The sequence below is a fragment of the Harpegnathos saltator genome, unplaced genomic scaffold (assembly GCF_003227715.2).
Source record: "Harpegnathos saltator strain DR-91 unplaced genomic scaffold, Hsal_v8.6 scaffold694, whole genome shotgun sequence".
Classification (NCBI taxonomy): domain Eukaryota; kingdom Metazoa; phylum Arthropoda; class Insecta; order Hymenoptera; family Formicidae; genus Harpegnathos; species Harpegnathos saltator.
This window is the reverse complement of record NW_020230531.1, coordinates 591,448-617,509: the sequence shown is the minus strand read 5'-3', so window position 1 is coordinate 617,509 and position 26,062 is coordinate 591,448. Positions and strand designations below refer to the sequence as shown.

General features: G+C 49.0%; 1 protein-coding gene across 5 annotated transcripts in view; it reads left to right on the top strand.

The window, feature by feature from the left end:
* Nucleotides 1–26,062, top strand: part of LOC105190780 (potassium channel subfamily K member 18) — a 52,469-nt gene that overhangs the window by 8,294 nt on the left and 18,113 nt on the right. The window contains exons 3-7 of one of the 5 annotated variants that reach the window (XM_011153702.3): nt 12,344–12,500; nt 12,722–12,809; nt 13,526–13,725; nt 14,782–14,966; nt 15,897–16,048. In XM_011153702.3, coding sequence (XP_011152004.1) covers nt 12,344–12,500; nt 12,722–12,809; nt 13,526–13,725; nt 14,782–14,966; nt 15,897–16,003 — 737 coding nt within the window. In that variant the 3' untranslated portion in view covers nt 16,004–16,048. Of the gene's footprint in view, nt 1–12,343; nt 12,501–12,721; nt 12,810–13,525; nt 13,726–14,781; nt 14,967–15,896; nt 16,049–19,114; nt 20,146–26,062 lie in introns of those variants that run through there. The other 4 variants (XM_025305330.1, XM_025305332.1, XM_025305331.1 and 1 more) reach the window with 4 other exon arrangements.

Here is a 26,062-nt window from a genome sequence, read left to right as displayed (position 1 = left end):
ACGCGCCGCCACAAGAAACTCTCGACTCTTCAAGTGTCCGTAACTCGGCGAAAAATTGACGTACAGACATGAAACAAACGCCATTCTCCTCGGCGTTTCACGCGACATGCATTCGTCTTGGTCACGTGTACTCTTATCATGACACGCGTACGAGCCCGTGTACGAGCACGGCACGTGATATACGTATACGCGATATTATCAGACTGGTGCAATAAGTCCTTTATCGCATTTATCGAGTAAAATAAAAGACAAGAATCATACGATTTTGTGGAATTAATAATTCTCACGAACAAAATGGACAAAATCGACTCGGTCTTTTTTTCTAAACATTTAACGAGAACCTTAATTTCCCTCTTAACATCCAAATGGTTTTTCAAGACAATTTGATATAAAAATAACAAATCTCTCGCATCAATCTGACACATCGACACAAATCCCAGAAAATAGCTTTAGATATGAAAATGGAAAATAGCAGCATTTCTTATTGCGTAAAATGCAAAGTTTTGCGCGTGCTCACGGCTTTTATGTTCCCGTGTAAACATTCGTTCCTCGCATATGCAAATTCAGGTGTAATTCCGAGACTCGAAGCGCGATATGACGCGGCTCGAAACATTCACGCGAGAACATTCACCTCGGCTGATGTGCAGCTGCAATTTTTCAGTCGAGAATTATTGATAAATTAACGCTCCACCGGCGATCCACTCGATAGCGCTGATTCGCGAGCAAATCAACTCTCTCGTTACATCGCACGCGCGCCCAACCGCGCGTGAAAGTACCGCGAGGAATTTGCGAAGCCCACTTCTCGCCTTCCAACGTAGGGGGCCACTTAGGGCTCCCCTTTTGCATATAAACGCCTCTTTTTTCTTTTTCCCTTTCGGAGCGTAACTCGCGCGCGCGCGCGCACGCGAGGATTAACGGGCGCGCGAACTTTTCGGCAGGGGAGGCGAGACCTTTTAATTAATTCCAGGGGTTCCTCGAGATCCCCGCCGCCGATGTGGAAGCGCGCGACCGACCCCGCTTTATTCCGAGCGTGATTACGGGCCGGTATCAACGTAAAAGGGTCGGCGCACCGGGATCGATTCCACGAGCAGTACTCGGACAACGAGTCGACGGCGGCGGCGGCGGCGGCGGCGGCGGCGGCGGCGATGGTGATGGTGATGGTGGCGCGCGTCAGAATTCAGCGATGCGAAATTTCGGCCGATCGTCGAGGGGTCGGCCACCGCAGAGGGGAAATGCGCGAAATTCGGTGCTCGCGGTCGCGTATGCGGAACGAGTCGTTCGATTTCGTCCGATCGGGGAGCACTTTTTTTTTTTCTGATCATTAGCGCATAAGCGAGCTATTCGATGTTCATCGGCCGCTTTCGCGTTTTCTCCTGGGACACAGGATAAAGGGAAACGCCGTTGCCGGTGCAGGGACGGGTCCTGGCGGGTTTTACAGAGATTACTTAGCAGTTTTTGTGTTGAGCTTGTGATCCGTGAAAAATTATGTTTTCCGTCGCACAGGACGTGGAAAATCTCAGAGAGATATAATTCGTCCTTAGCTCTCTTCTACGTAAATATTTGAAAATTGTGCGGGGTTGAAATCTGCTTAAATACTCTTCCGCTTCCCGAAAGAGATATTAATGCCGAATGAGATATTAAAAGTTTGAACAAATTTAAAAAATTCAGATATTATACGCGAGAGATACTTGCGCGACGCGGCCTTCACGAGCAGTCAGTTACACGCCTCTTCCCCCTCCCCCCGGGGGGATACTTCTCGTGTATCTCCGAGCTTTGTACACTTCCCTTTAATCTTAATGCTATTAAGGCTCGAAAGCAGCCAATTAAAATAAGCCGTCGACTAATTTGTTTAAAGGACGTCGGGGGAAATTCTTTGAAACAGATGGCAGCGCCGAGCAGACGGAACTTGCGAGGAGCGGCGGTATAATTAGTGTCAGTTACTCGAAAAAGACGGAATATCGAAGCTCTCATCTTTAATTAGTGGCGATTTAGCGCGCGATATATCCGCATCATTAGCGTCTCGTCGTTAATGGCGTTAAGCGTTTCGTCGTGCGCGATATCGCGGATTGAAACGATCGAGTACATCGTTCTCGCAGCTTCGGATTAAGTCTCCGAATAAAAAAACAAAAGGGGAGTTAACAGGCACGGAAAAAGTAAGGATACAATGCATTCTCGTTCGTCATTCGCGATTCGCCGCGAGTTGCGGCGTGCGATAGTGGGAATGTCGCGAAGTTGTAACGGCTGGAACGTAATACCGATGTAAATCAAGCGCGGCAGCGATTGTCCGACGGCGCGCGATGCGGCGATGCGGCGGCAGCCGGCATAATTAATTTTCAGAGGGAATCATTTCGCCGTTAACTTCTTGACAAGCCGATAAATTGATGCCACGACAAATCCAGCTGCGATTAATCCTCGCGGTAATTGATCTTCGCGTCGACGACGGGGCGAGAACGGCGATAACGACGATTGCGACGAGGACCAGCACGACGAGGCGACGGCTGCGACGACGTGGCAGGCAAATAACGCGTATTCGAGAGAGGCGCGGCATATCGGTTTCTGTATTTTTGGTTAATCGCCAGTAATTCTCTGGCCGGAGGCCCGCACCACGACCGGACTAATGTCCCCGATACGTCGCGCACGTGATACCTGTTACGTATGTGGAAAAACTTCCGGGTCTTCCTTCGGCCCGGAACGAAACGCTTTGACACCGCGCGGCTCTAATTAATCATCCTCTGTATCAATCACCTATACCTCATAAGCCATAAAGATAACCTCTTTTCTTTTTTAATCGTCACTTTTGTCGCAAATTTTCGATTCTAGATCTTAGAATTTGTGCCTTTGATTTCTAACGTCTAAGTGCACAAATTTTGGAATTCCGATCTAAATTTTACTAGTTTTAAGATTATATGTGGAGTCGGACATATTCGCAAGTCGCGACCCTCGCAAATGGTTGCACAGTTCTTTTATTATTATTATTATTATTATTACAGAATTTTTATTGTTTAAAACTTTTGTAATTTTAGCCGAGTGAACAAGTGGGGACAAGCGGAGCAAGATTGATAACTCGAGACTGTAAAAAAAATGATACTATCGCGGGCTCCGTTTTGGACAGTCCACGTTAGCTTATTTACGTCAATTTACGACTTTTCAGCTTTTATCTTTGCTGGAAATTACGGCTGTAATTGAGCGTGTTTCGCGCACCGCTTCAGCACACGGAACGCCGTGAATGGAAACGAACGAGATGACGAGTGCATATATCATGTTAATTTATGTCGCGGCGTGTTGCGGTAAATCATCGTGCAAGCGAAAGAGGATAAAATCGAGAGATCTCGGCTGCCAAAATTGTCAGTTAGTGAAAATGATAAACATCGCTCCGTGGGTCACCGCCGGTGCTTCACCGTGCGGTTATCAGTGTCACGGTATTATTATATACATCGCTAAAACTAAATGCACATCGTCCCAACGTGCATTTAACACGAGGACTTTCACGATCGCGGGCATGATTGCGAACGGCTTGAAAATATTTTCCATCGGTCTCTCTCTCTCTCTCTCTCTCTTCTTCTCTTTTCTCTCTTTCTCTCTCTTCTCTTCTCCTCTCCTCTCTCTCTCTCCTCCCTCTCCCTCCTCCCCCCTCTCTCTCTCTCTCCCTCCCTCTCTCTCTCTCTCTCCCTCTCCCTCTCTCTTTCTCTAACTCTCAATTTCGAATCGCGGCTTTATAAAATTCAATGCGTTGCGAATGATATTTCAATAAATGTATCCAATTTAATTTAACTACTGTTATTAAACTAAACGGTGAAATTAATTCGTCGCAGATAAATTTGCTGTCAATTTTCTCGTCGCGAGGATAACTCTAAACTATTCATCGGGTGTTCATTAAATATCATACTTGATATTCGTTAAATGTCGCGGTGCTTAAACGTCGAACGGGAAAATTCCCCGACGAAAAGCGGGGAAACTCAATTTCAGATTGTTCGGGGAATCTGCCGTTAAACTTGGACTCCCCAGGGGGAAGCCGCGCGTAACGCAAGAGCGGTCGTTATGCATCCTCGCTAAGTCTCGTTATCGCGCCTGCTATTCCGATATTACGTAAGCCGGACGCGAGGAAATCAATAATGATAAACAGGCGGAACGACGTGGCGTCGCACGCGCCGTGCGCCGTGCCTCGGCGCGGCGCGGCGCAACGCGACACAACGACGTCGACGGAAAAAACTTCTTCGGGATGAAGTCCGACGACGTTTCTAAATATACGCTCGTCTTAATTGAGTTCGCCGGCGCAGGTATCGTTACTCATTTAGCGATGAATTTAGGCTTGGCAATAATAACCGGTCGGCCCGTTTACATAACGTCGCCAGCGTGGACGACGGCTCGTTCTGCTCGACGGAGACGGCTGTAAACTCGGCGCGACCAGCGGGGGAAAGCTCTCCGAGAGCGAAGCGGAGTTAACAGACTGTGTTAACTCGCTGGTTAATCGGATCGTTTCCCGAATCGGAAACGCGCGCGCGCGCGAGGTGGTGTGAATAAATACAAAATAAAAAGGGAAACGGCGGAGGTATGGCGTTTTCGTAGCGCGCCGGAGAGTAAATGCATTCTATATCCGGCCGGTGCGCCCGCGCCGGGTTTGCGTGCCTGTGAAAAACATTGTACGTGCAAAACGGCCGGAAAGTCAAATGTCAACGGCGGGATGTAAAGCTCGTCGATAAACTTGGGACTCGTTCTGTTCGCGCCGTTGCTCACCGCGTGTCGAAAGCTTCCTCTCGCTGTCCCCCTCTCTCTCTCTCTCTCTCTCTCTCTCTCTCTCTCTCTCTCTCTCTTCTCGTTCCCTCGTTCCCAGCTCTCTCGCTCTCTTTCTCTCCCGTCGCTGCAGTTTTTGACGCATCAGCCGTTGCACTCAATTACTTTTACGTGCCGTGAATTTCGGTGATATTTTACCGCGTCGAGCGCGCCCATTGCGAAATCTTCTCGCGGAAATTGATGGGAGAGCACAGTGGGGCCGATTTCTGCGGTCCCATCACGTTAAAGCTTCACCTGAAACGCGCGGAAATCCCTCTCCATACGACTTGTAATACGGCCCGCTTATTTTCTCTCTCTCTCTCTCTCTCTCTCTCTCTCTCTCTCCCCCCCTCCTCCTTTCTCTCACCTTCGCGATCGGAAACGGCTCGTAAATGCCATTTCCACGCCTTCGAGTGAGCGAACAGTTCGCGCGGAACAATGGTCCATATTTTCGCCGCGCGCGTATCTCTCGTTATTCTTTTTGCATCGATAGAGAGAGAGAGAGAGAGAGAGAGAGAGAGAGAGAGAGAGAGAGATCGACGCATAAAAATGTCGGTCCTCTTTTTATCGGGCATCGCTTAATAGTTTGTGCTAAAAAAATTGTTTTCGGAGTCTCTCGCGTTTGCGAGTCATATACCGTGAGTTTGAAATCATCATGGAAAATTCGCGAGAGACTTTCGTCTTTCATGCTAGACGAAGAGATCAGATTTAATTCTCGACCGTCTCAACACAGTCGCGTAACTTTCGCCAACGGCCATGTTTTATTGCTTATTGCATTCTCGTCTTTGAATCGTAGTCAAACCCCCGACGAATGAGGCGTTTCCATCGTCATAGATTCCTTGTATCTTGCGTTTTGAAATAGAATTTTATCTTTTGAGAGAAGATCTCTTCTCTTCTTTATCTCCTCCCTCTCTCTCTCTCTCTCTCTCTCTCTTACTTTTATTCCTTGAATGAGAAACGTCGCGGGATGCATAAAAGTCGCAATAAAAACGGAAACGCACTGGAATTTTTGATATAGAAACGCTCGGTTGCTTTTGTAGCAAGTCGTGGAAGTGCTGCAACATGGAGGAACTTTCAGGGTCTACGTTCATTGAGTGATGCACGCGTGTGAACGCGCGTGTTATAGCTTTTAAATAAATACCAGGTCATTAGTTCCGTCACGCAAGCGTTATCCAAAAGCGTCGTCTCATTATTTTTTCTTTTTTCGTTCCGGCCGTTACGGCAAATTAAAATCATCGTCGATAATTCATCGTCGACCGACGCTCGTTCGCGCTCGCGTGCGCGCGCGCGAAAACTTTGACGCGCGTTGAAAAATGATGCGAATTAATTGTTAACATTTCGCGCACCGCCACGGCTGTTAGTTTTTTAGCTGCGGACGGTGCTGCGGACGAGCCCGCTGAAATGAATCGCGTCTGTAAACCGCGGCAAACAAAAAACGGCCGCAGAGAAGAAAGCGGGTTCGCCGCGTCTCGAATTTAGCTCCGGATTTAATATTTTAGCGCGCTGGATAAAAAAAGTGTCATATAATTTTTACATCGTTGCTTTTAACGTACCGATCAAAAGGACCGATCAAAAGGATAGTTGGGATTTGAATATTTCAACACTTTTGTACAGAGTGTCCTGAAAGTTTCAACCTCGATTTCGAGGGTGATTTCTGTGTTTCAGCGAAAAATTTTGATGTTTGCGTGATTACAACTCGAGTCGAATTTCCGCAAAGACATCGGCTATCGGATTCTCCGAAAGAGCTTAGCGTGTTTTTGCACGCGCGTAAAGGAGAGAGAAAGAGAGAGAGAGAAAGTTGCCTTGTCTTCTATTTTTTTGCAACTTTCGAAACCATCGGAGTCTCGACGTACTTGCTGGCGAAGGAAAACTCAACCGCGAACACCGCGTCATATATATACTTTTCAGTTAAAGTCGGTCGTTTTGCAACACCCCGTATGCACGAAATAGTTTTCATCCACTAACGTTCGTCGGGTCGTAACATGACGTTAATTTTCGCGTGCATGGTCCATTATCTCCGTTTCCATTTCCGACTTTGAAACAGGCGCACGTTTACGTCACACTATGTGTATGTGTGTGTGTGTGTGTGTATGTGTATGTGTGTGTGTGCGCGTGCAAAGTAGAGTTGACCGAAAAGTTATGTGCCGAACTTCGTCCGTTCGTGTTTTCGTGGCCGAGACGAAGAAGAAGAGCATCCGTGCGAATATGGACGCGTGTATTTCCGATATTTTTGCGGCACCTCGAGCGGACGAGCGATTTTCGTGCAATTCGTCGCTTATCCGCTGTGTGTACCAAAAACGCGTAGAGGGAAATGTGCCAGGGAAAACGTTGTTTTAATAGCGATAGCGCAGCACTTTTCCATTTTCGCTCGCGTTCGCGACGATGGAGAGCGACGGAATTCGAGGAGGAGAGGAGAAACGTTTAAGAAGTAAGTATGTCTATTTAATAGACACGCTATTTGTTCAGAGACCTCTCCTCTCTCTCTCTCTCTCTCTCTCTCTCTCTCTCGTCTCTCTTCTGCATTTCTTCTGCTTCTTTAACTTCAAAGCTTCGCCATAGCAGCGCGAAGTAAAATGGAGTGCGCGGCGCTACGGAAGTAACATCTTCATTTGTGGTCGCTCAAACAGCGAGAGGGTGTACAGCAGTCTACAGGCTCTTTGACAGAATTTAACTGTCCTCTAACATTCAAGCAGTACATAAAAATATCGCAATTTGCGGAGCACTTTAATATTTCTCCCGCGAACAATAGCCGAGCTTTGCGCTCCCTCTCCTCTCTCTCTCTCTCTCTCTCTCTCTCTCTCTCTCTCTATTGCTTCCTTTCTCTCGTGATACACAATGAATTTATCGCTGTTTCTTTCTCGCGATTACTACGAAGAGGCGATAATAATAACGACAGCAACGATGACACGCGGAACAGTAAAATTTGGATCGAAACTTTTTGGTCAACTCGCCCTACCGTCGAATATTATCTGTTAAAATATCTCCTACGTGTGTCGAAGCATCCCGGAGCACTGCCAGAGTAGTATTTGCAACGCCTCTCACGCGAGTTTAACATTTACAACGTAAACGTCACTACGGAGGCAGATCGTTCTTTCGCGACGCGTTGCGTGTAGTGTCTGTTGTCGTGTGTATTTTTTATCAATTTTCGCGATCAATAGAATTTGAAAAAAATGGAATTAAAAAATCACACCGCGACAAGCAGCGATATCTCTCGATTGGATTAACAAAGTCGACACGTCTCGTTCGCTCGCTACGCAGCATTACAGAAAGTGAGGCCGAAAATTTTGTCGCGAGAGCGTACGCGACCGGCGCGGCGACGCGCCGTTTATCCAACACGCAGGAAAATCCTTCTCTCTCTTTTGCGCACGTGCACACGGAGCACTTTTCGTCGCATCGAGAGCGATTTCGCGCGACCGGCTCGCCCCGCTATGCACCGCGAATTTCGGAGAGGATTTTGATGGACGGTGCGCGCAGAACGGCGCAACGTCGTCTCCGCTCGCGCGCGAACGAACGAGCAAAACCCCAACGCGGTATTAAATATTCCCGGATAAATTGTTATACGGCTGCATCCGACTGACCGCCGCGCCGCGCCGCGCCGCTTGTTCTGCTTATTTTGCGAATCGCGCGGCCGCGACGTCAACGTCACGTTTCGGAAAAGTGACGGAGAACTGACTCACGAGGAGTCAGATTCGACGTACTTGGTAAAATAGCTTTCGCAATTTATTGATAAAAATAATATAACCACCTTGAGGATGTTTTTCGCATCAAAATCGAAGGGAGACGATTGACCTCGAAAAGGAAGCGCAGACTGGAAACTGGAAAAATGGTATGAATAGATTTTCCGATCCATATCTGAAAGTGAGTGAAATCCGAAATATGTACTTAATGATATAGCATCTCGGATTCCTATCCAAAAGAATATAAACTGAGTGGAATTTCTTTTTCGTCTCACGAGGTTGAGAAAGTACACGAAAAACATCTCGGGCGCCTAATTTATTAGACATGCAGTTCCAACCCCTTTTACGTTACGACTCACGAAAAGCGGTAAATCCGCGACGAACAAGGATAACGACGTAACATTAAACGCGAGCGGGAAGAACAGGTAGGCGGACGGAAAAAGCGAGTCGGGCTCGCACAGAAATTCGATATAGCACGGTTGTTTCGATTAAACATCTCGTCGGGCAAACGTGCGTTATCAATTCCCGCAAACTTTCCCCGTCGCGAAGTCACGCTCGCAGAGTCTTCTTGTCTCACGGGGGTTCCGTCGACCGCGTCGTCGGTCAAATCGACGACGAGGGGGCCGGCTTCGACAGAGTTCGCAGACGTGTAAGTCTTGAGTTTCTCGCTTATTTTCATAAAACGTTCGCGATTCACCGCCTGCGCGCGCGCGCGTGCGCGCGCGTGCGCCCTTCTCGAGCCCTCTTCGGAAAGAACGAGAGGAGCGGCTAACGCCGTAAAACCTCGTCGGTATTTGCAGAGCCTGCGGGGGCTGGCGGAAACGTTCGTTTACTGCCGGTTTTACGGTCGCATTTACAGTCGGCCTCGTCGGCCGTCGTTTTATCGTCTCTAAAAAGACGCGCGAGAGCGTAAGAGTGCGAAGGAGCGCGCACGCGCGCGCGACCGGTCGTCGTAAATCGTCATTTGCGGGTGTCGATTTTCAGGAATTAACGAGATCGGCCTCTCAGCCGGCGTCGAGAAGCGACGGCGGAGTTGGGGATACTTTGGCCGCGCGCCGTGGCTTTTTAACAAAATTCATCTCGGCTTTGTCTGAGACGGCACGCGACTTTTAATCAATTTCGCGGCTGATTTAACGAATCTTACGTGGCACGCGGATAAACTGCGATATTTCGCGCGTGGAAGTATAAACGAGCGAAGCTCGTCGCGAACCGCGAAGCCGGTGTCTAGCCCTTTGCTCTCGGAGACGATGATCTTGGGAAAAGAGACCTCCGCGGGAAGCATCTTGTCGAGAGGAGCGCGTTGGGCAAAATAAATCGCAGATAAATCGCAGATAAATCGCTCTAAAATTAGAATTTCCGAGAAGGCAGATTACACGACTACCGCACTTTCCGGACGTGATTCTAATATCGAGAGCGGAGCGCACATTCTCTCTCTCTCTCTCTCTCTCTCTCTCTCTCTCTCTCTCTCTCGCTCGCACGCAGGTCGCGCGGGAGTCGCGCGGTTCGTCGCGTAAATGACTTTGCCGTATCGCATAAATTACTTTTCCACGAAATTGCGTTTTTATTGCCGACCGAAGGCCGCGTGCGTCCAAGGGAACTTTTAATTTTTATCAAAATGTAAATTGTACATCGCGCACGCGCGCGCGCGGATGGCCGAGGGCCATTTGTTTACCGTGAGACCGCTAAGAATTGCATTCGACCGGACGGGGCTGTTGCAATTTTCGAGACCGCGCTGGGGCGGCAGGGCGGTGGAGAGGGTCGGTCGGGATACTTTAAAAATGAAGCCGGCATCCCGCGCATTCGAAGCCGGCCGTTCCGGCATGCGACGGAAGTTCGACGTGCACAGAGGTTTTTTGCGGGGAAATCACGCTGAATGCATATCCCAGCCGTGTCTCTCTTTTATACTTTCCTATTTTACGCGTATTGTATGCACGTGTGCACACGTATATATATATATATATATATATATGTATGTGTGTGTATGCGTGTGTGCACATATATATGTATATATATATATACATGAAAAAAGCCGGAGGAGCTTTATTTTCGCGGCGACTTTCGCTTGATTACAAGGCGCACTCCGACTCGCCCCCTGATATCGCGCATCGATTCGAGTCGTTTTTTGGCATCGGACTGGAGTTCTCTGTCTCTGTCTCTCTGTCTCTCCCTCTCTCTCTCTCTCTCTCTCTCTCTCTCCCTCTCTCTCTCTCTCTCTCTCTCTCTGTCTCTCTCCTTTTCCCCTCTTTCCAGGGGGTGTGGATTAATCGGTAGAGAGGAGGGATAATAAATGACTGAAAGCTAGAGAGCAAAACCGCGGAAGAAACGCGATTCGTTTGGCGGATCGCGATCGACAATCGCTGACGAGTATCATTCCGGCCCGGAGTATTGCGTGTGGATATTTCCGGGGCGGCTCTCCCGCTCCGGGAAAAAAATCGCCTGTAATACTGGCGATGATATCGGTTTAATGCCGGCGATGGCGTCGAGTTTTTACGTGCTTTGAAACAACCACCAGCGGGACGCTGTATCGTGAAAGAGACGCTAATGCGACAAAATTAGGCGCGTCGGCGTGAATTTTTGCCGTCAAGTTCGAATTTTACCGACATTTATCAGCTATGTAGGTTAAATCCTTTTTGTCGCTGACAAAGAGGGTTTACGCGGTGTAACCGCGCCGTCGGGCGCTGTGCCCGATAAAACCGACGTTAACACACACGCCCCGCGCGCTGGAATTTATTATCGCCGCGGGGATCAATCGGATATTCATAATAACGTCACGGTGTAATTTTATATTTTACAATAGTCCAATCGACCGTGAGCGAGATGTTCTTGCAGGAGACTCGCGATTGGTCCCCCACCTCGCCTTTCGTCCCATCGTGATCGCCGTGTTGATCGCTATGGAAAAAAAGAATCGAACCGATGCACCGTGGTGCGCACAGGTTCCTCCGATGCCGCGGAAAATTATTTTTCCAGCGCGTGGGACACGCGTTTTTTTCTTCTCACATTCGTGTCCGACGAACTTTACGAGCGCGCGCGCCTAGTAACTCCTTCTTTTTACTTTCTTCTTTTTTTCTTCTCTTCATTTTTTTTCTTTTTTTTTTTCTTTTTAAAGACTCGTGCTCGTTCGGTTTTATGAAACGCGTTCCGCCGTGTTATCGTAAGAAAAGAGAAACATGAATGTTCGGGTGAGTTCGTTGGCGCTGTTTACGGGAGCTCTCACGGGGTTAATCTGAAACTTTTGAGATACGCTCACGCCGCGCGATTTGATTTTCGCGGATATGCCATTCGCGTCGAGGCACCGCGATTGAATTATCAAACGAAAACGATCATCGCGAAGTATCGGCGCAGCCATATCGTCGCGATCGAAAGACAGAGACGGAGAGGGGGAGAGAGAGAGAGAGTTAACCGACCGCGAAATTAACTCGACTCCGTGAAGGCACTGCGAAGGAATCTCTCGGGACAAAGTGCCGACGTTATTCCGTTTCCATCTCGAGGGCCACACGGACGTAATTCCTAAGATAAAGTAATACTCCCAACGGTGGCGGAATCGTTAAACGTGTTGACGGTATCTCCAGTCTACTACGGGAGAGGTACAATTCGCGAAGTTCGCCCGGCCGGTCGCGAGCCTCGCTCTCGCGGTACGAATATTTTAATCGCGCGCGTTCGCGCGATTAATAATTCGCGACGAGTGGTGCGCGTGACGGCTGCCTGTCTACCCGCTCGCTCGCTCGCTCGCTCGCTCGCTTGTCGTTGCGCCGGAACGATAAATTAATCGGAGATCAATCGGTTCACTTGGTCACGCGGCACCGACGAGGACGAGGACGAGTGTGAAATAAGAACGAGACGGGACTCCCAGGCTCGTCGATATAAACTCACCGGCCGCGTTCTCGTTTACTGCGCAGGCTACGGCAACATTTGTCCCAGGACGAAATGGGGCAAAGTCGTGACTATAGTGTACGCGATAGTAGGAATGCCGCTTTTCCTTCTCTACCTCAGCAACATCGGCGACATCCTGGCTAGGAGCTTCAAGTGGACTTACGCCCGTTGCTGCTTGTGCAAGTAAGATCGATTTCCTTTTCTTCTCTCCCCCCTTGCCCCCCCCCCCTCTCTCTCTCTCTCTCTCTCTCTCTCTCTCTCTCTCTCTCTCTCTGTCTGTCTCTCGTCTCGCGAAAACTTTCATCATTCGTACCAATCTTCCTTCTCCCGGTACTTCCTTGAAAATGATGTGAAATCCAAACTCGCAACCGCCGTCCGATTAATCATGATTGTGATCCTTCAAGGTGTCGGAAGAGGCCGTACACTTCGACGAGCGCGGCTGCGTCGGAGGTGCCGAGCGCGGATCCGGTCGCGAAAAGAAATCGATGGCAGGTGAGCGACGAGCGCCACGCGATTGGAATCTCTCGTCTCCGTCTGCATTCTGACGAAGAGGCGTCGGGGGATCAGCGAAGGGCGGAACGAAAAACCCCTCGATGGGGTGGGACACGGCGCTCTCGAAATTACCGTCGCCGTCGGTAAACCCGCGACAGATATACCCGAGACTGAGCAGCGAAAAGTTACTTCGTGTTTCGATACGTGAAGGCGCTTAACACGGCTCGCGGCCTCTATGAGTGCGACATGGAAATTTTATTCTTCGCTCAAAAGAAGTCGCTCGTAATGAACTCGGAGCTTTCACCTGCTAACCGAGCAGGACGATTTAAATCGTCATATTTAGGGAGTCTCTTTTTAAAACTGACTCCACTCGTCAAACGGGATTCTCGGGACGTGGAAGTTTCGCACGGCGAGGATGCCGGAATATCATTTATTTTTCATATTCTTACTGCGTAAACTTCGCATCTCTCTTCCAACGTTTTTTTCTTCTTTATTTATTCCTGCTAATTTTTGTCTCACGTGTCTCTGGACCCGGCGATGACCCAGTTAATAAGTTGAAATGAGCGGAGTTCAAAGGATCCGGAGGACCTAATCACGACGATACTAGATACTGGACATTTTTCTATCGTATTTCTCCGTGAATACGTGAGAACGGTATGATGGTAATTCCGGGACACCGTGGGTGAGAGATGTTCAAGCAGCATTTACATCTACAGATGGTGAAGGCGCACGGCGGGGAGGTAGATGCCTCGAGTTTGGGTCCGGAAGAAACTTCGCCAAGAGACGACGATGACGAGGACGGCGGCGACGTCGACGAGGGCGACGGTGATGGCGAAGACGAGGACGATGAGAGCGACAGCTACGATCCTCAGCACGTGACGGTGCCGTTAACTCTGTGTCTCGCTATCATGGTGGGGTGAGTTTCGCGACAGATAGATAGATAGATTTGTTAGATAGAGAGAGAGAGAGAGAGAGAGAGAGAGAGAGAGAGAGAGAGAGAGGGAGGGAGAGAGAGAACGACAGAGATAATCGGACTGCTAATTAAAGGATGGAATGACGGAAGATACGAAAGATAAATCAACGAAAAAGAATTAATAGAAACTTGGCTAGCGGGCTCGTAAACTCTTGATCAAGATTACAAATTGGCTTCGGGACTGTGAGTCTCTTTCTGTTCGAGATAATATTTTTATTAAGCTAAAATCTACGAGATACGAGCGACTATTTCAATGCGGGGGAATAAAATACGATTCTTGGACGTATTTAAAAGAGAATTCGGTAGGGATATTTCTAAAGTTATGAATTCTTACTTCGCGGACTGAGAATTCCTCTCTCTCTCTCTCTCTCTTTTTGATTAAACTAGAAATTCGTCAAGGTATAAAATGCCGAAATATAAACTTTGTAATCGATACGAAATATCATTTTTATATTATGTATCATGCCGATTATTCAACGTGAATTTAATTTGAAATGTTATAAATTTTCGGGGGTTGAAAATTGATTTCCAAGTAGCCAAGAATTGCTTCTTATTACGAAATAAAAACTTTCATCAGATTTCCGACTTACAATTTGAAACTGAAATTTTGGAATATAAACGAAATTAATACGAAATGTCAGGCTTCGATGTTGACTAGAGAAATATTCGACTAAAATTTAGCTCGGAAAATGATAAATTTTCGTGATCGGAAATTGACTTTGTGATAGCCACAAATCGTTTTTCCCGATTCGGACAAAAAATTCGACTGCTGTAGAATTCTGTGGAAGCGTAAAACTTCCTGACGTTTCGCCCTCGGAATCATATTGACTTCGTTCGGTAATCAGCTCGTGCGAATGTGCGAAACTGCGATCGAAGTTGGGAAAACGGCGCGAGAAAAGTGCAGAGAAAATTGCCGGAATGAGAATTTACGAAACCTAGCCTAACCTAACCTAACCTGACTGACAGTCGTTTCTTCCGCGACTTTACTGCTGTCGACAGGTATATCTTGGGCGGCGCGGTTCTGTTCTCGATATGGGAGGACTGGAACTTGCTGGACGGTTCTTACTTCTGCTTCGTCTCTTTGTCGACCATAGGCTTCGGCGATTTCGTCCCGGGCGATGAGATTTACTCCGGGCAAGGCCTCGATCTGTCTTTCATCTTCTGCTCTATGTACCTGATGCTGGGTGAGTTTTGCATATGACGTCGCGTTCTGTTACACTGACGGATTAGTTTAAACGTGCATTTAGCAGCCCGTAGCGAGAACTCCCGATGTTTCCTTCAAAGAAATTTCTCCGGGCTGCCTCTTTGGCTCTTCCCCCTCGATAAATCTACTCGCCAACGCGAACGCTGATGCGGGTGACCGGAGGCGTTGTGCTACGTCGGATTATTCTACGAGAAAGAGATGCCGCGAGAGTAATAGAGACGAGATAAGAGGACGAGTGAGGATTCGCGAGGGTGTATCATATGCGTTGAAGCTCGTGCTAAAAATGATGAAAGCGACGAGTAAAGTAAAAAAATCGCGCGACATTTCTGCCGAAATTTACGTCACTGCGTTCATCGCGAGATGAAAGAACAGTTAGCGCGCGGCTTTGCTTTTTCGGCAGATCGGATTGTCGCGGAATTTTCGGCGTGCAACGGTTGCGGCGCGAAGACAATCGTCGATTGAAAAGTGATCAGCTGCTTTAAAGCCCGCAACGCGATTACGACGTACCGGCTGCGAGCGCATTACGTTCTTTTCAATCAATGCTCCCGCAGATTTTTTTCACGGAGATATTCGAGTGCTGTCGAGCACTCCGACCGTTTGCACGCGAGCGGCCGCTCTTTCAGTCTCTTTCTTCCTCTCTTTCTCTCTCCCTCTCTCTCTCTCTCTCTCTCTCTCTCTCTCTCTCTCTCTCCCTCTCTCTCTCTCTCTCTCTCTCTCTCTCTCTCTCTCTCTCTCTCTCTCTCTCTCTCTCTCTCTCTCTGCCTTCCTGCTTCTATCTCTCTCAATATCGTGTGCGGAACAATTCGCACACAATAATATTCATAGTGGCGCAAAATTGCAGACTCTTCCGCAATCCTCACGTCCTTCAGGATGGAGATATTAACGGACCGGTAACGTTTATGTGTTTTAGGCATGGCGCTGATCGCCATGTGTTTTAATCTCATGCAAGAGGAGGTGATTGCGAAGATGCGGGCCTTGATGCGTGGTATCAAATACGTCTTCAGGTGCGAGAGATGACGAACGAGAGCTTCCCACCGTGATCCTGCACCTCCACGATAATCGGTAAGGAGACGTTTCCGCTTTTCCTCTTTTCCTCCTCTTTTCCTCTCGCACACGCCAGCTCAGTAATGTGAATTAACGATAATTCTTCATCGTACGGATGAAACAACTCACCTTGTTGAGAGAAATTGATTTTGACGAGATTTCATCGTGGTCGGCAAATTGCCGATGTGTACAGATTTTACTATTCACGTAGAATAAATTGACACTACAAGGTAGAATTTTATTTAATTCGTAACAACGATGAGATAATTAAGGCATGGAAATACCTTAATTAATTTGATTGCTTAGCATATCTCGCAATTATCTTGCACGTTATTCGTTGCCATTCATTTCATCGCAATATTCCTAACTAAATTTCATATAATGCGCTAATTGTTTTATTGACTTTATCAATTACTTATTAGCGCATTTTCACGCTATGGAGAGTTATCGTGCGTCGCTGCCGTCGAAAGATTGCTATTGACACGCTCGAAATTGATTATTCCACGAGAGCTCGTAGAGAGGAGCAGAAGAAACGATCGATTCGTTAAATTAATTGAAAATGTAGCCGCGACTGAAAAGATTCGTAACGAGATCAAATTATTCTTCGTAATTAGCGTGTCGCAGTCTCGCGCGTTCTGACTGCGATAAACCGCGGTGGGACGTAAAATTTTTATCACAAATTAAATTAATGACACATAAAACGAACAGGTCGCAATACACGAGACGATATCATTAAAAATCGCGCCGTCATTTTTCACAAGGAACATCTCTCTCGGTCTCGGTCTGCCCATTCGTCGCGTGGAGATGTATCTTTCATATTCCCGGAGTCTCTCTTGAAATCCCACCGAAACGCGGCAAGGCTTGAATAAGCAAGGACCGCGCACGATCGAACGTTCGAGTAGAAACACACACTACACGACGGCCATAGGCGGAGTAACACAAAGATGATAAACGATCAATTCTGCATAAACCTCGGTGTCGCGAGACCAACGCCAGGATTTGTACTTTTTCGAGAGAGACGCGCGAACAGAGGGAATAATTCAACGCGATCATTTTGAAATAACGAAGCGTAATTAGCGACAGAAAAATATCAGCCCCACGATACCATGCCTATGAATGGGGGCGGGGGAGGAAGGGAACAGACAGCGCGTAATTTTCGACGAGGATCTCGTCGTTTCCAGAATCGCGCGCGTCTGCGGAATTTCCCGAGCGCACATTTATCGGCTCGTTTATTGAGGCGAACGTCCCGTCGCGGTAGGCGTAGGAGAATAAAGATCAGACGTCGCCGCCTGCGCGCGAAATATATCGATGCGGCCGACGTATCAGCTGGTATCGAGGCTGTCCGTTTCGCGTTGAATTGTCGCGAAGGAGAGCGAATTGAGAACGAGAGCAGAATCGGAGGCGCGCGCGCGCGCGGAGGTCGAAGCTTTAAGAAGATTCAGGGATTTAAATGAAGCGCCGGGACGAGACGTATACGACGACGACAAAGAGGAGGATCAGAACGATCGTGCGTCACGAAGCGTGCGTTACGCGGGGGCGAAAACTGTATTAGGGTGAAACCGTGAGTGTTGACGAGAAGCGAAGGTTGGCCCACTTTTGTGCGCGCGATTATGAATAAAATTTCGGCCGTCGCCCCGATATGAGATCGAGAGTCATCCATATTCGAGATACCCCCGCCTACGTCCATCTCTCGACATCTTCCCCGTCGTCATCTCGAACGGGGACGTCGAAGATATTCCGACCAACCGCGAGTCGTGATTTCGCGAGCTAAGTGCGACACGTCGCGTACATAAACAACAAATCCCGACGCGCTAAAAGCGGACGGACTATTTATCGGTCATCGATTTCTTTTGATTCTCATGCCCGTGCGAATTGCGCGAGCGAATTGCGAATGCTCGGTAAAATTTCCATCGGTTCCACGCGGAGAGGGAAAAATTACAACGGATTTTTTATTCAAGGTAGTTTCTGCGCGAAGCACGTCGCTTATAATATTAATGATCCCTGGTAAAAAATTGGCCGCATTTTTTCCACAAGTTTGCGTGTATATTTGCGTGAATGTTTGTTACGCTCGTCTTGAATTATAGAGTGGTGCGCGACGATCTTGCACTTTATTACGTCCTACTTGGACGCGCAACGTGTTAATACGAGTATCTGGAAAACTGTGAGCGCGTCCCGAGGAGGGTGAAACCTACTTCGTCTACCTAGTCTACCTCCGGCGAGCGATCGCGCGCTTCTAGGGCTCGACGAGGGGGAGGGGGGCGGGGAGAAGAGAGGGAAAGAGCGGAAGGAGAGAAAGAGAGGAAAGACCGACGGCGTTCGACCTCCCCGGCGCGTCGTCACCTCGAGTCGAGCGCGACGAGAGGATTCGCAAGGAGCGACAGCGAAGGGCGAAACGAGGGAATAAGAGAGAAAGAGAGAACTGGAAAACTAACGGAGAGAGAAAGAGAGAGAGAGAGAGAGAGAGAGAGAGAGAGAGAGAGAGAGGAAAAGAACGAGAGAAAGAGAATAAGCGATAGAGAGAGGGGGTGAAAGAGAGAGAGAGAGAGAGAGAGAGAGAAAGAGAGGGAGAGACATTTATCGGAGACCCGGGAGACAAAGTTTCTCCTGCAGCACGAAGCGAACGCGGATCCTCGCCGTCGTCGGTATAATTTAGGAACAAAGATAAAAAAGCGCATCGATGCTTGCGCGATAAGAGCGAAGAGAGTAGTTGGCCGGCGAGCGAGACGGAAGAAGGGAAGTGTTATTTATTCGGCGTCAAAAAGCACAAGAAAATTAGCACAAACGCGCAAACTAAAATTATCCGACATATATTACCTAATATACAAAAAAAGCGGAAAGGCCGAGAGGGAAAGAAAGAGAAAAAGAGAGAGAGAGAGAGAGAGCGAGAGAGAGAGAGAGAGAGAGAGAGAGAGAGAGAGAGAGAGGAAGAGGAAGAGAGTGAGCGAGATGCAGAGGAAAGTGTGGAGAACAGAGTGAGGGAGAGACCGGGTCGACGGAACGGGGCTGCGACTATACGCGTTCCCCGCATGCGGCCCTCAGGTTTCAGGCCGTGCGTCGTGCGCCGCACATGCGCCACAGCCACCCCCCAGCGAGAGACGGAGGCGATCCTGCGCCCTACCGTCGCCACGGGGGTGCGTCCGTACGGAGCCGGCGGTGTACACTCCTCGCGAAACGAGGCACCGCTCGCTGGTCGTCGCTCTCTCGTGCCGCCCGCTCCTCTCTCTCTCTCTCGTATGCGCGTCTCTCGACTTCGTCTCTCACAGATCGAAGCTCTCTCTTCTCTGCCTCGTCGTCTCTATCTCTCACTTTGCCTCTCATCGTCGCGTTCGCGATCTCGATCCGGGCTGGATCGTCGATCTCGAGGACGACCCCGTCGTCGTCGCGAGCGAGTCGCGCTCTGTCGTTCGCCGTCGGCCGTCGGCCGTGATTGTGTATCGGCTCGATACTCGCGTGAGTCTCAACGTCTCGGGACGAGTGCTGATAAAGGGATGTTTTGAGTGCGACGAGGTTGTAGATTCGGGGGGCGAGGGTGGGCCCAGGAAGCAAGTGTGTTTCGCCGCAGCATAAGTGGACGTCGAATCAGAGGGTGGACTCGCGAGGCAAAGGAAACCTCGCCGCCGCCGTCGTCGTCGTCGTCGTCGTCGTCGTCGTCGTCGCCGCCGCCGTCGCCGTCGTCGTCATTCATAGTTCATTATAGATAAAGCAAAGAGCTCGATGGAGCTCGCGGTGCGTCTCGGTGAGTTGATATTAGTATAACGAGTGTGCGAGTGCGAAGATTGGAATCACCGACGTCGAGGACAAGGACGAGGACGAGAACAACAACGACGGCGACGACGACGACGACGACGACGACGACGACGGTGGCGGCGGTGGTTTCTCAGAAACCGGCTGATCAACGTATCCTCCTGGGGCGAGAGCACGATGAAGGATTCGCGATACCGCGCGTCGTCTCTCACCGTCGTGTTCTACCGCTCGCGATGCTACCGTAACAATCTGATAACGACTTAAAGCTTCCGCGTGCGCAGTGAACTCCGCCGACTTGCAGCGAGTACTCGAGTAGATGCTGCTCGTGAGTCTCAAGAGGCAGAGCAAGATGGACATCGGCTTGGAACAGAGTGAGTAATGCGATGACAGTTAATCCCGTTATTACGGGAGAATTCTTACCGTGATATCGCGATAACGAGACGCGCTAATAACGACGCGAGGGGATAATTGACTTCTCGCAAAACAATCGCGTGATCGTCGACGTAATCACGACGAGATCAGTATAGCGATCGTCTCACGATAGGACTAATAAAAAAGAAATACGTGCGTCGTGAGCTCTTGCTCGGTAACTTTTTTATTGAATATTCCCGAGTTTATTGTTTCTGCCAAATGCGTGCGGTCGCAGGCACGATTAAGCTACTATAACCGCACGATTGATTTCACCAGCGACTGATTCAATTTTCGTGTCGTACCCGCTTGAAATTAATCACCTCGTGTGTCCACCGATCGATCGGCCATTTTTCATAAGGGACGCCTCGCGACAGCCCCTCAGGTATAAATAACGGAAGTGATTCGAGGCGATCGCGCCCGGGGGATTTTCTCGATGATGCCCTCCGCAGTGACACGGGATCTGCTAGGCGAGGGCGCGAGGGCCATTAAGTAAATCGCGTCGCGATAGCGCGCGCTTTATAATCGTCGATGTTGGAATTTACGATCCCTCGCACTCCTCGAGGATTGTGAGGGGACAACGGCGGCGGCGGCGGCGGCGGCGGCGGCGGCGGCAGCGACGGCGATGACGACGACGGAACGAGACCGCGAGAATCGGCGAAATCACGCCAAATGGATTCGTAGGCCGCGTCTCGCGACAGAAATAGACGGGAGAGCGAGCACGCTCAATCTCGGCGGTCGATCTAAGCAACGAGTCGCTCTAGTCGTCCAACAGTTGCTCCCTCTGACTGTCCATCGATATTGAGTCACGAGTGAATGGAGTTGGTTATAGTCGGACGGTCCGAGGTGCCGTAAGTGATACGGATCGATCGTGGTCGCGCGCGATATCGGGCGCAAGTGACGCGATCGTACCGTAACCAGACACTATCGCAAGCAAGTGGTACATGTCGACCATAATCGGACGCTATGAGCGACAAGTGATATGGACCAATTATAAGAGCAGAAATCGTCGCTCGTCCTTTCTCGGTCGAACACAAACGGATTGGATGCACGGTACGCTGCGCGATATCAATCTCTCTCCCCCTTTCTCTCCCCCCATGTACACGTAATATAATACCTACGAAATGTAATACAATATATATATATATATATATGATATATAGAAATAAATTTCAAGAGCTTCAATGTAATACTATATTTATCTCGAGGATGAGGTAGTTTCTGAATTTATGTTTATGTAATCTCTTCTCATCCTCAAAATGGACGGAACACGCTCGCAAAAGTAGCGTGTAGTGTGTACTGTATGCACGATGAGAATCTCGACGAATAAATCGTGCGGCGTTTCCGATCGCGACCGGAGAGTCTCTCGAAACGGATCGGTCGGCCAGGCCGCGATGGTTCTCCGCGAAATACCGCGTGGTCCTCCGCGAACAACGGCCGGCGGAAAAGTTTCCTCCACTTTGGCAAGGCGACATGCTCCGCGAAACGATCGTGAGAACTTGAGGACCGCCAGCGGGTGCGGTACGCGAAGGACGAGAGCTGCAGAAAGAGAGAGAGAGAGAGAGAGAGAGAGAGGAGAGCGGTCGTCGACGAGGTGAGTGGCAAGTTGCGAGGACAAGAGACGTGAAGTTTTTCCGGACACGTTCCGGGCGCGAAATAACCGGCGGGATGCGTTGAGAGCGCCACAATGCATGCGCTTGTATTTTTAGTGCCTCGCCTCGCCCATCGCGAATTGGAAACATGTGGCACGCGATGCGGCCGTCGAAGCGGAAAGCGTATTCCGCTCTCCTCTCGCCCAATCTCTTCTCTCTTCTCTCTCTCTCTCTCTCTCTCTCTCTCTCTCTCTCTTTCTTCCTCTCCCTCTCTTTCTTCCTCTCTTCCTCTTGACTCGTTATGATCACGGTGGTTAGCAATTTCACGAGATTTGTCGACAGAGTTAGACGTAAACGAGCGTGCCAGGACGTCCTTCGCGTTTGCAAATTTTGGGAACAACGTGCGATCGTTTTGCGTTCAGTCTCGCGCGATTCCCGTTGAAGAAATTTCAGAGGAGGATTTCAGAGCAGGAATTTTCAAAAATTCAGCTGGAGATAAGGGGTAAAAAGTAATTTCGTCGGAGGATTAAATACAAGGATATTTAATGTTAATTACGACAAGCGGCCTCGTCAAATGACGACCCGCTCGAAAATTTGTCCAAACGTCGAAACCCATTGCCATCCTCGGCGGCTTCATTGTCTTCGCCTCGTTCGCCGTAGTAGTCATCATCGTCGTCGTCGTTGAGAAGTCGTTGCTAATAACTGCGCTGGTAGTTTATCATGTATATACGAAAAGAAGGGCACTCGGCACAAAACGTGACGGTGGTGTAAAGAACATCGTGTAATGTGTATATGCCATTATGCGCGCAGTACGGAGAAGTGTGTCAAGCGGAATTTTTTTTCTCTCTCTTTTTCTCTCTCTTCCTCCCTCTCTCTCTCTCTTTCTCTCTCTCTCTCTCTTTCTCTCTCTCTCTCTCTCTCTCTCTCTCTCTCTCCCCCCCTCTCTCTTTTTCTGTGTTTCGTACGTGCGCGCGGCTGTTTACAGGCATGTAAGTAATATTCCTGTTGCTGCCAAGTTACATCCGCGAGTCTGTCGATTTGAGTCTGTCAGGAGAATCTGTTCTCTCGTAGTTAGCGAGCGCGATGCTCGCCCGAAGCGCGAATCTTTTGTCCCGGAAAGTCGAATCGACGAATTTCACTAACGAAGGAAAGTGCCTCGCTTTCTCGCATAACCCCAAAATTCGTGCCCAAATTCGAGAATTTTTCCTCAAGTAAGCTTTTCCAGCCGAGTTTCGTGCTCGTCCACGCGCGATATTTTTGCGATTCAACTTGCATTGCGGTTGATGGTGTATTGATTTTCGATCACGAGATTAAGAATTCCTCGTCCCGAAAAATCATTCCTCACCCCCGCGAGCGAAATTAATCCACGCTGCTGTGGTAAATGCACCGTCGTCGGGACGAGCGTGATACGTGGCGCTTTGGTGGATTAAAAAAGGAATCTGATTATATATGCTCAGGGATTACACGATACTTATTACTCGAGCCTCGGCCGAAGGTCGTTCGCGCGCGCCGAGAGTGACGCGGCACTCTCTGCGCAATTTGCATTCTCTCTGAGCGTGTCTTCACATGTTTCAGTCCGCAAGAAGTATTGCGTTTTTCTCCCTTACTTTCTCTCTCTCTCTCTCTCGCTCTCCCTCGTAGGTCAAGTCAAGATTCAATTACGAGCAGAATCGAATCTAAGAGCATTTGTCTTTGCGACAAGCCCGCGGTGCACTCTCAACCGAGCAGCGAGTGGGACCTCGACCCGTGCAACATTTAGCGTCCATCTCGAGGATTACGAGCTTCACGAAGCCCATTAAATTTTTAACATCACGACTATAGGCGACTATACATACGCACACCGAACGAATGAGTGTGAACGCGCGCGCGAGCGTACGTGAAAAATCGCAACCTGCAGAAGGTTTTCGAGTTTGCGAGCAATCTCCGTTCTCAGGCAAATTTGTTTCCCTTCCTTGGTAGCTATCATTAAGAGCTTCGAAACTTATGCGCTCACTTTTTCACCGATCGAGACGGAAGCGGAACAACCAGAGGAGCTCTCCTTTCTTCCTTCAACGTGATTTCTCGAGGCTAATTCGGGGAGAAGCGCGCGAGTCTTCTTGGACAAATGCGCGATGTGGAGATCAAATCGATTGATTTCGCGTCAAGCGGAACTTTTTCTCGACGCACGCACTACTCTCGAGAGTCCTTCCCAAAATATCGGAGAAAAATTGTGCGTAATTTATTTATAATCTTCGTAATATACATGTACAGACATTTTTAGATAAAATTACATAACATTGCGACGATCCCACCGACGCTATTTTACGTTCTTACTCAACGATTATTTAAGTTCCGCATTCTTTCGTGCTTTTGCTGAAAGCTTCTTTGGATCCGATTGCAAATACCTGCAGTGAGCTCGATATTGCTTCGAAGATACCGTTTACAGAAGATATTTGCATCGCGCGTAATGCAACGCGTCAGTGTCGACTCGTCAGTGAAATTCGAGTAAAAGCGCAGGCGTCGTTGTAGCGTAAATAATTCATAATGCCGAAGCGTGTATAGTTGTCACTTCGGTATACACAGAAATCCCCCCTGGGGTTTTCTTTGTGAGACCCTTTTATTTCCTCCCTTGGCTACTTCTTGTCCTCTTTGCCGCGCCTACTCCCATTTTTTCCTTCTCGGCGAGATCTTTAAAGTCGGCAACCGCGTAAGGAGTCTTTTAACGCGATTGGTTCTATTGACGCGATGGAAAATGTCCAGGCTGGACCTTTGTTTTTCTTTTTTTTTTTTTTCCTCGAGCAATAGCGTGCAACGTGGCGTGTGTATGATTTGCCGAAGTGCCGTTTCGTGTTTACGCGATTTTACATCGACACAAAGTACACGAAATCAATATATTTTCCTATCTTGCGCGATATTATTTTCATCCCCCGCGCTGTAAAAAATATCGTTGGGACGCTCGCAAAAAGTGACGCCGAAATACATACGACCGGCGCGAATTTACGCGCGATCGGTATGAATTTATCGGCCACGCGGAAGAAGAGCACGGTTTCGCAGCGGTATACAAAGCGAAGCGAAATGCAACAAAGCGCGACGAAACGAAACCCCGTCCGCTCATAGCGTCCGCTGCGACAATGGCTCGAAATTCGACTCGCTCTTTCTAAACACCTTTTAATTTTCCGGATCAGGCTTGCTCGATGCCCCCTCGTTCCCCCATATCGAACGGATCCGGATAATTGCAAGAAATAAAAACAAATTGCCGTCCCGCGGGACTTTGTGGAACGTATCGTCGCTCGTTTCCGCACGAGGGACAGTTTTAATTTTCGCCGGTCAAGGGACGAGCAAGAGTTTTTGCCGGTTGAATAGTGTCCGTAGCGAGGGTCAATATTCTCAAGATCCTCTAATCCTGAGGGAGTCCTCGCCCGTGATCCGTAGACCGGACACGACTCGCTACATCCCCGTGGCTCCTTTATTCCTCGTCCATCCGGAAGGAGGAGGATTAAGGGATAACTTACACGCGTATCTTACCCTCACCTCTCACGCTCCTTTCGTCTCTGTGAGATTGTTATTAGCGATAGTTATTAGTTTACCGTAGTATCACGCTGCGCAAATTTACGTTCCCGAAAACTTGTCGCTCTTCGCTCTGTCTCTCTTCTCTCTCTCTCTCTCTCTCTCTCTCTCTCTCTTCCCCCCCCTCTCTCTCTCTCTCTCTCCCTCTCTCTGTCTCTTTCTATCTTTCTACTCTCACTCGCGTTCGAGATAGATCACAATTCACCCGTTCGTCTCTATACGTACTGGCTGAACCACTCGCGTCAAATTACGATCGAATTAGACATTCTCCGATTAAATCGGTACGAATTCTCGCTTTATTAAAACGCGGCGCGGTGCGAGCGCTTCTCCGAAACTAATGACGTTCCGCTGGAGAAGACCACTCCACCGAAAACCGAACCAAAAATCTTAAATGAAAAATCTGCCAGAAGAGATAAAGCTCGCATCTGGCGGACCGACTGAGAGTCCTCCGCCGAGAGATTTTTATGGAGCATTCGGACGCGACGAGATCGACTTTTCCACTTTCGCAAGAATGGTTATACCACGGGGGAGGGGGGGGGGAGGGGACTAAGTGTAATGGCGGCCGAGTATAGGTAATTTCAGAGAACGATCGGATATTCGACGGTGCGATGGAAAGTTCGCAGAAAGGAGTCTCCAAGTTACGTTTAATCCTTCCGCCGCCCTTACGGTTAATGTTAACACGCCGCGCCGCGCCTGGCGGCGACGTCGTTTCACGCGCGAAATGCGTTCGACTGGAAAAAGG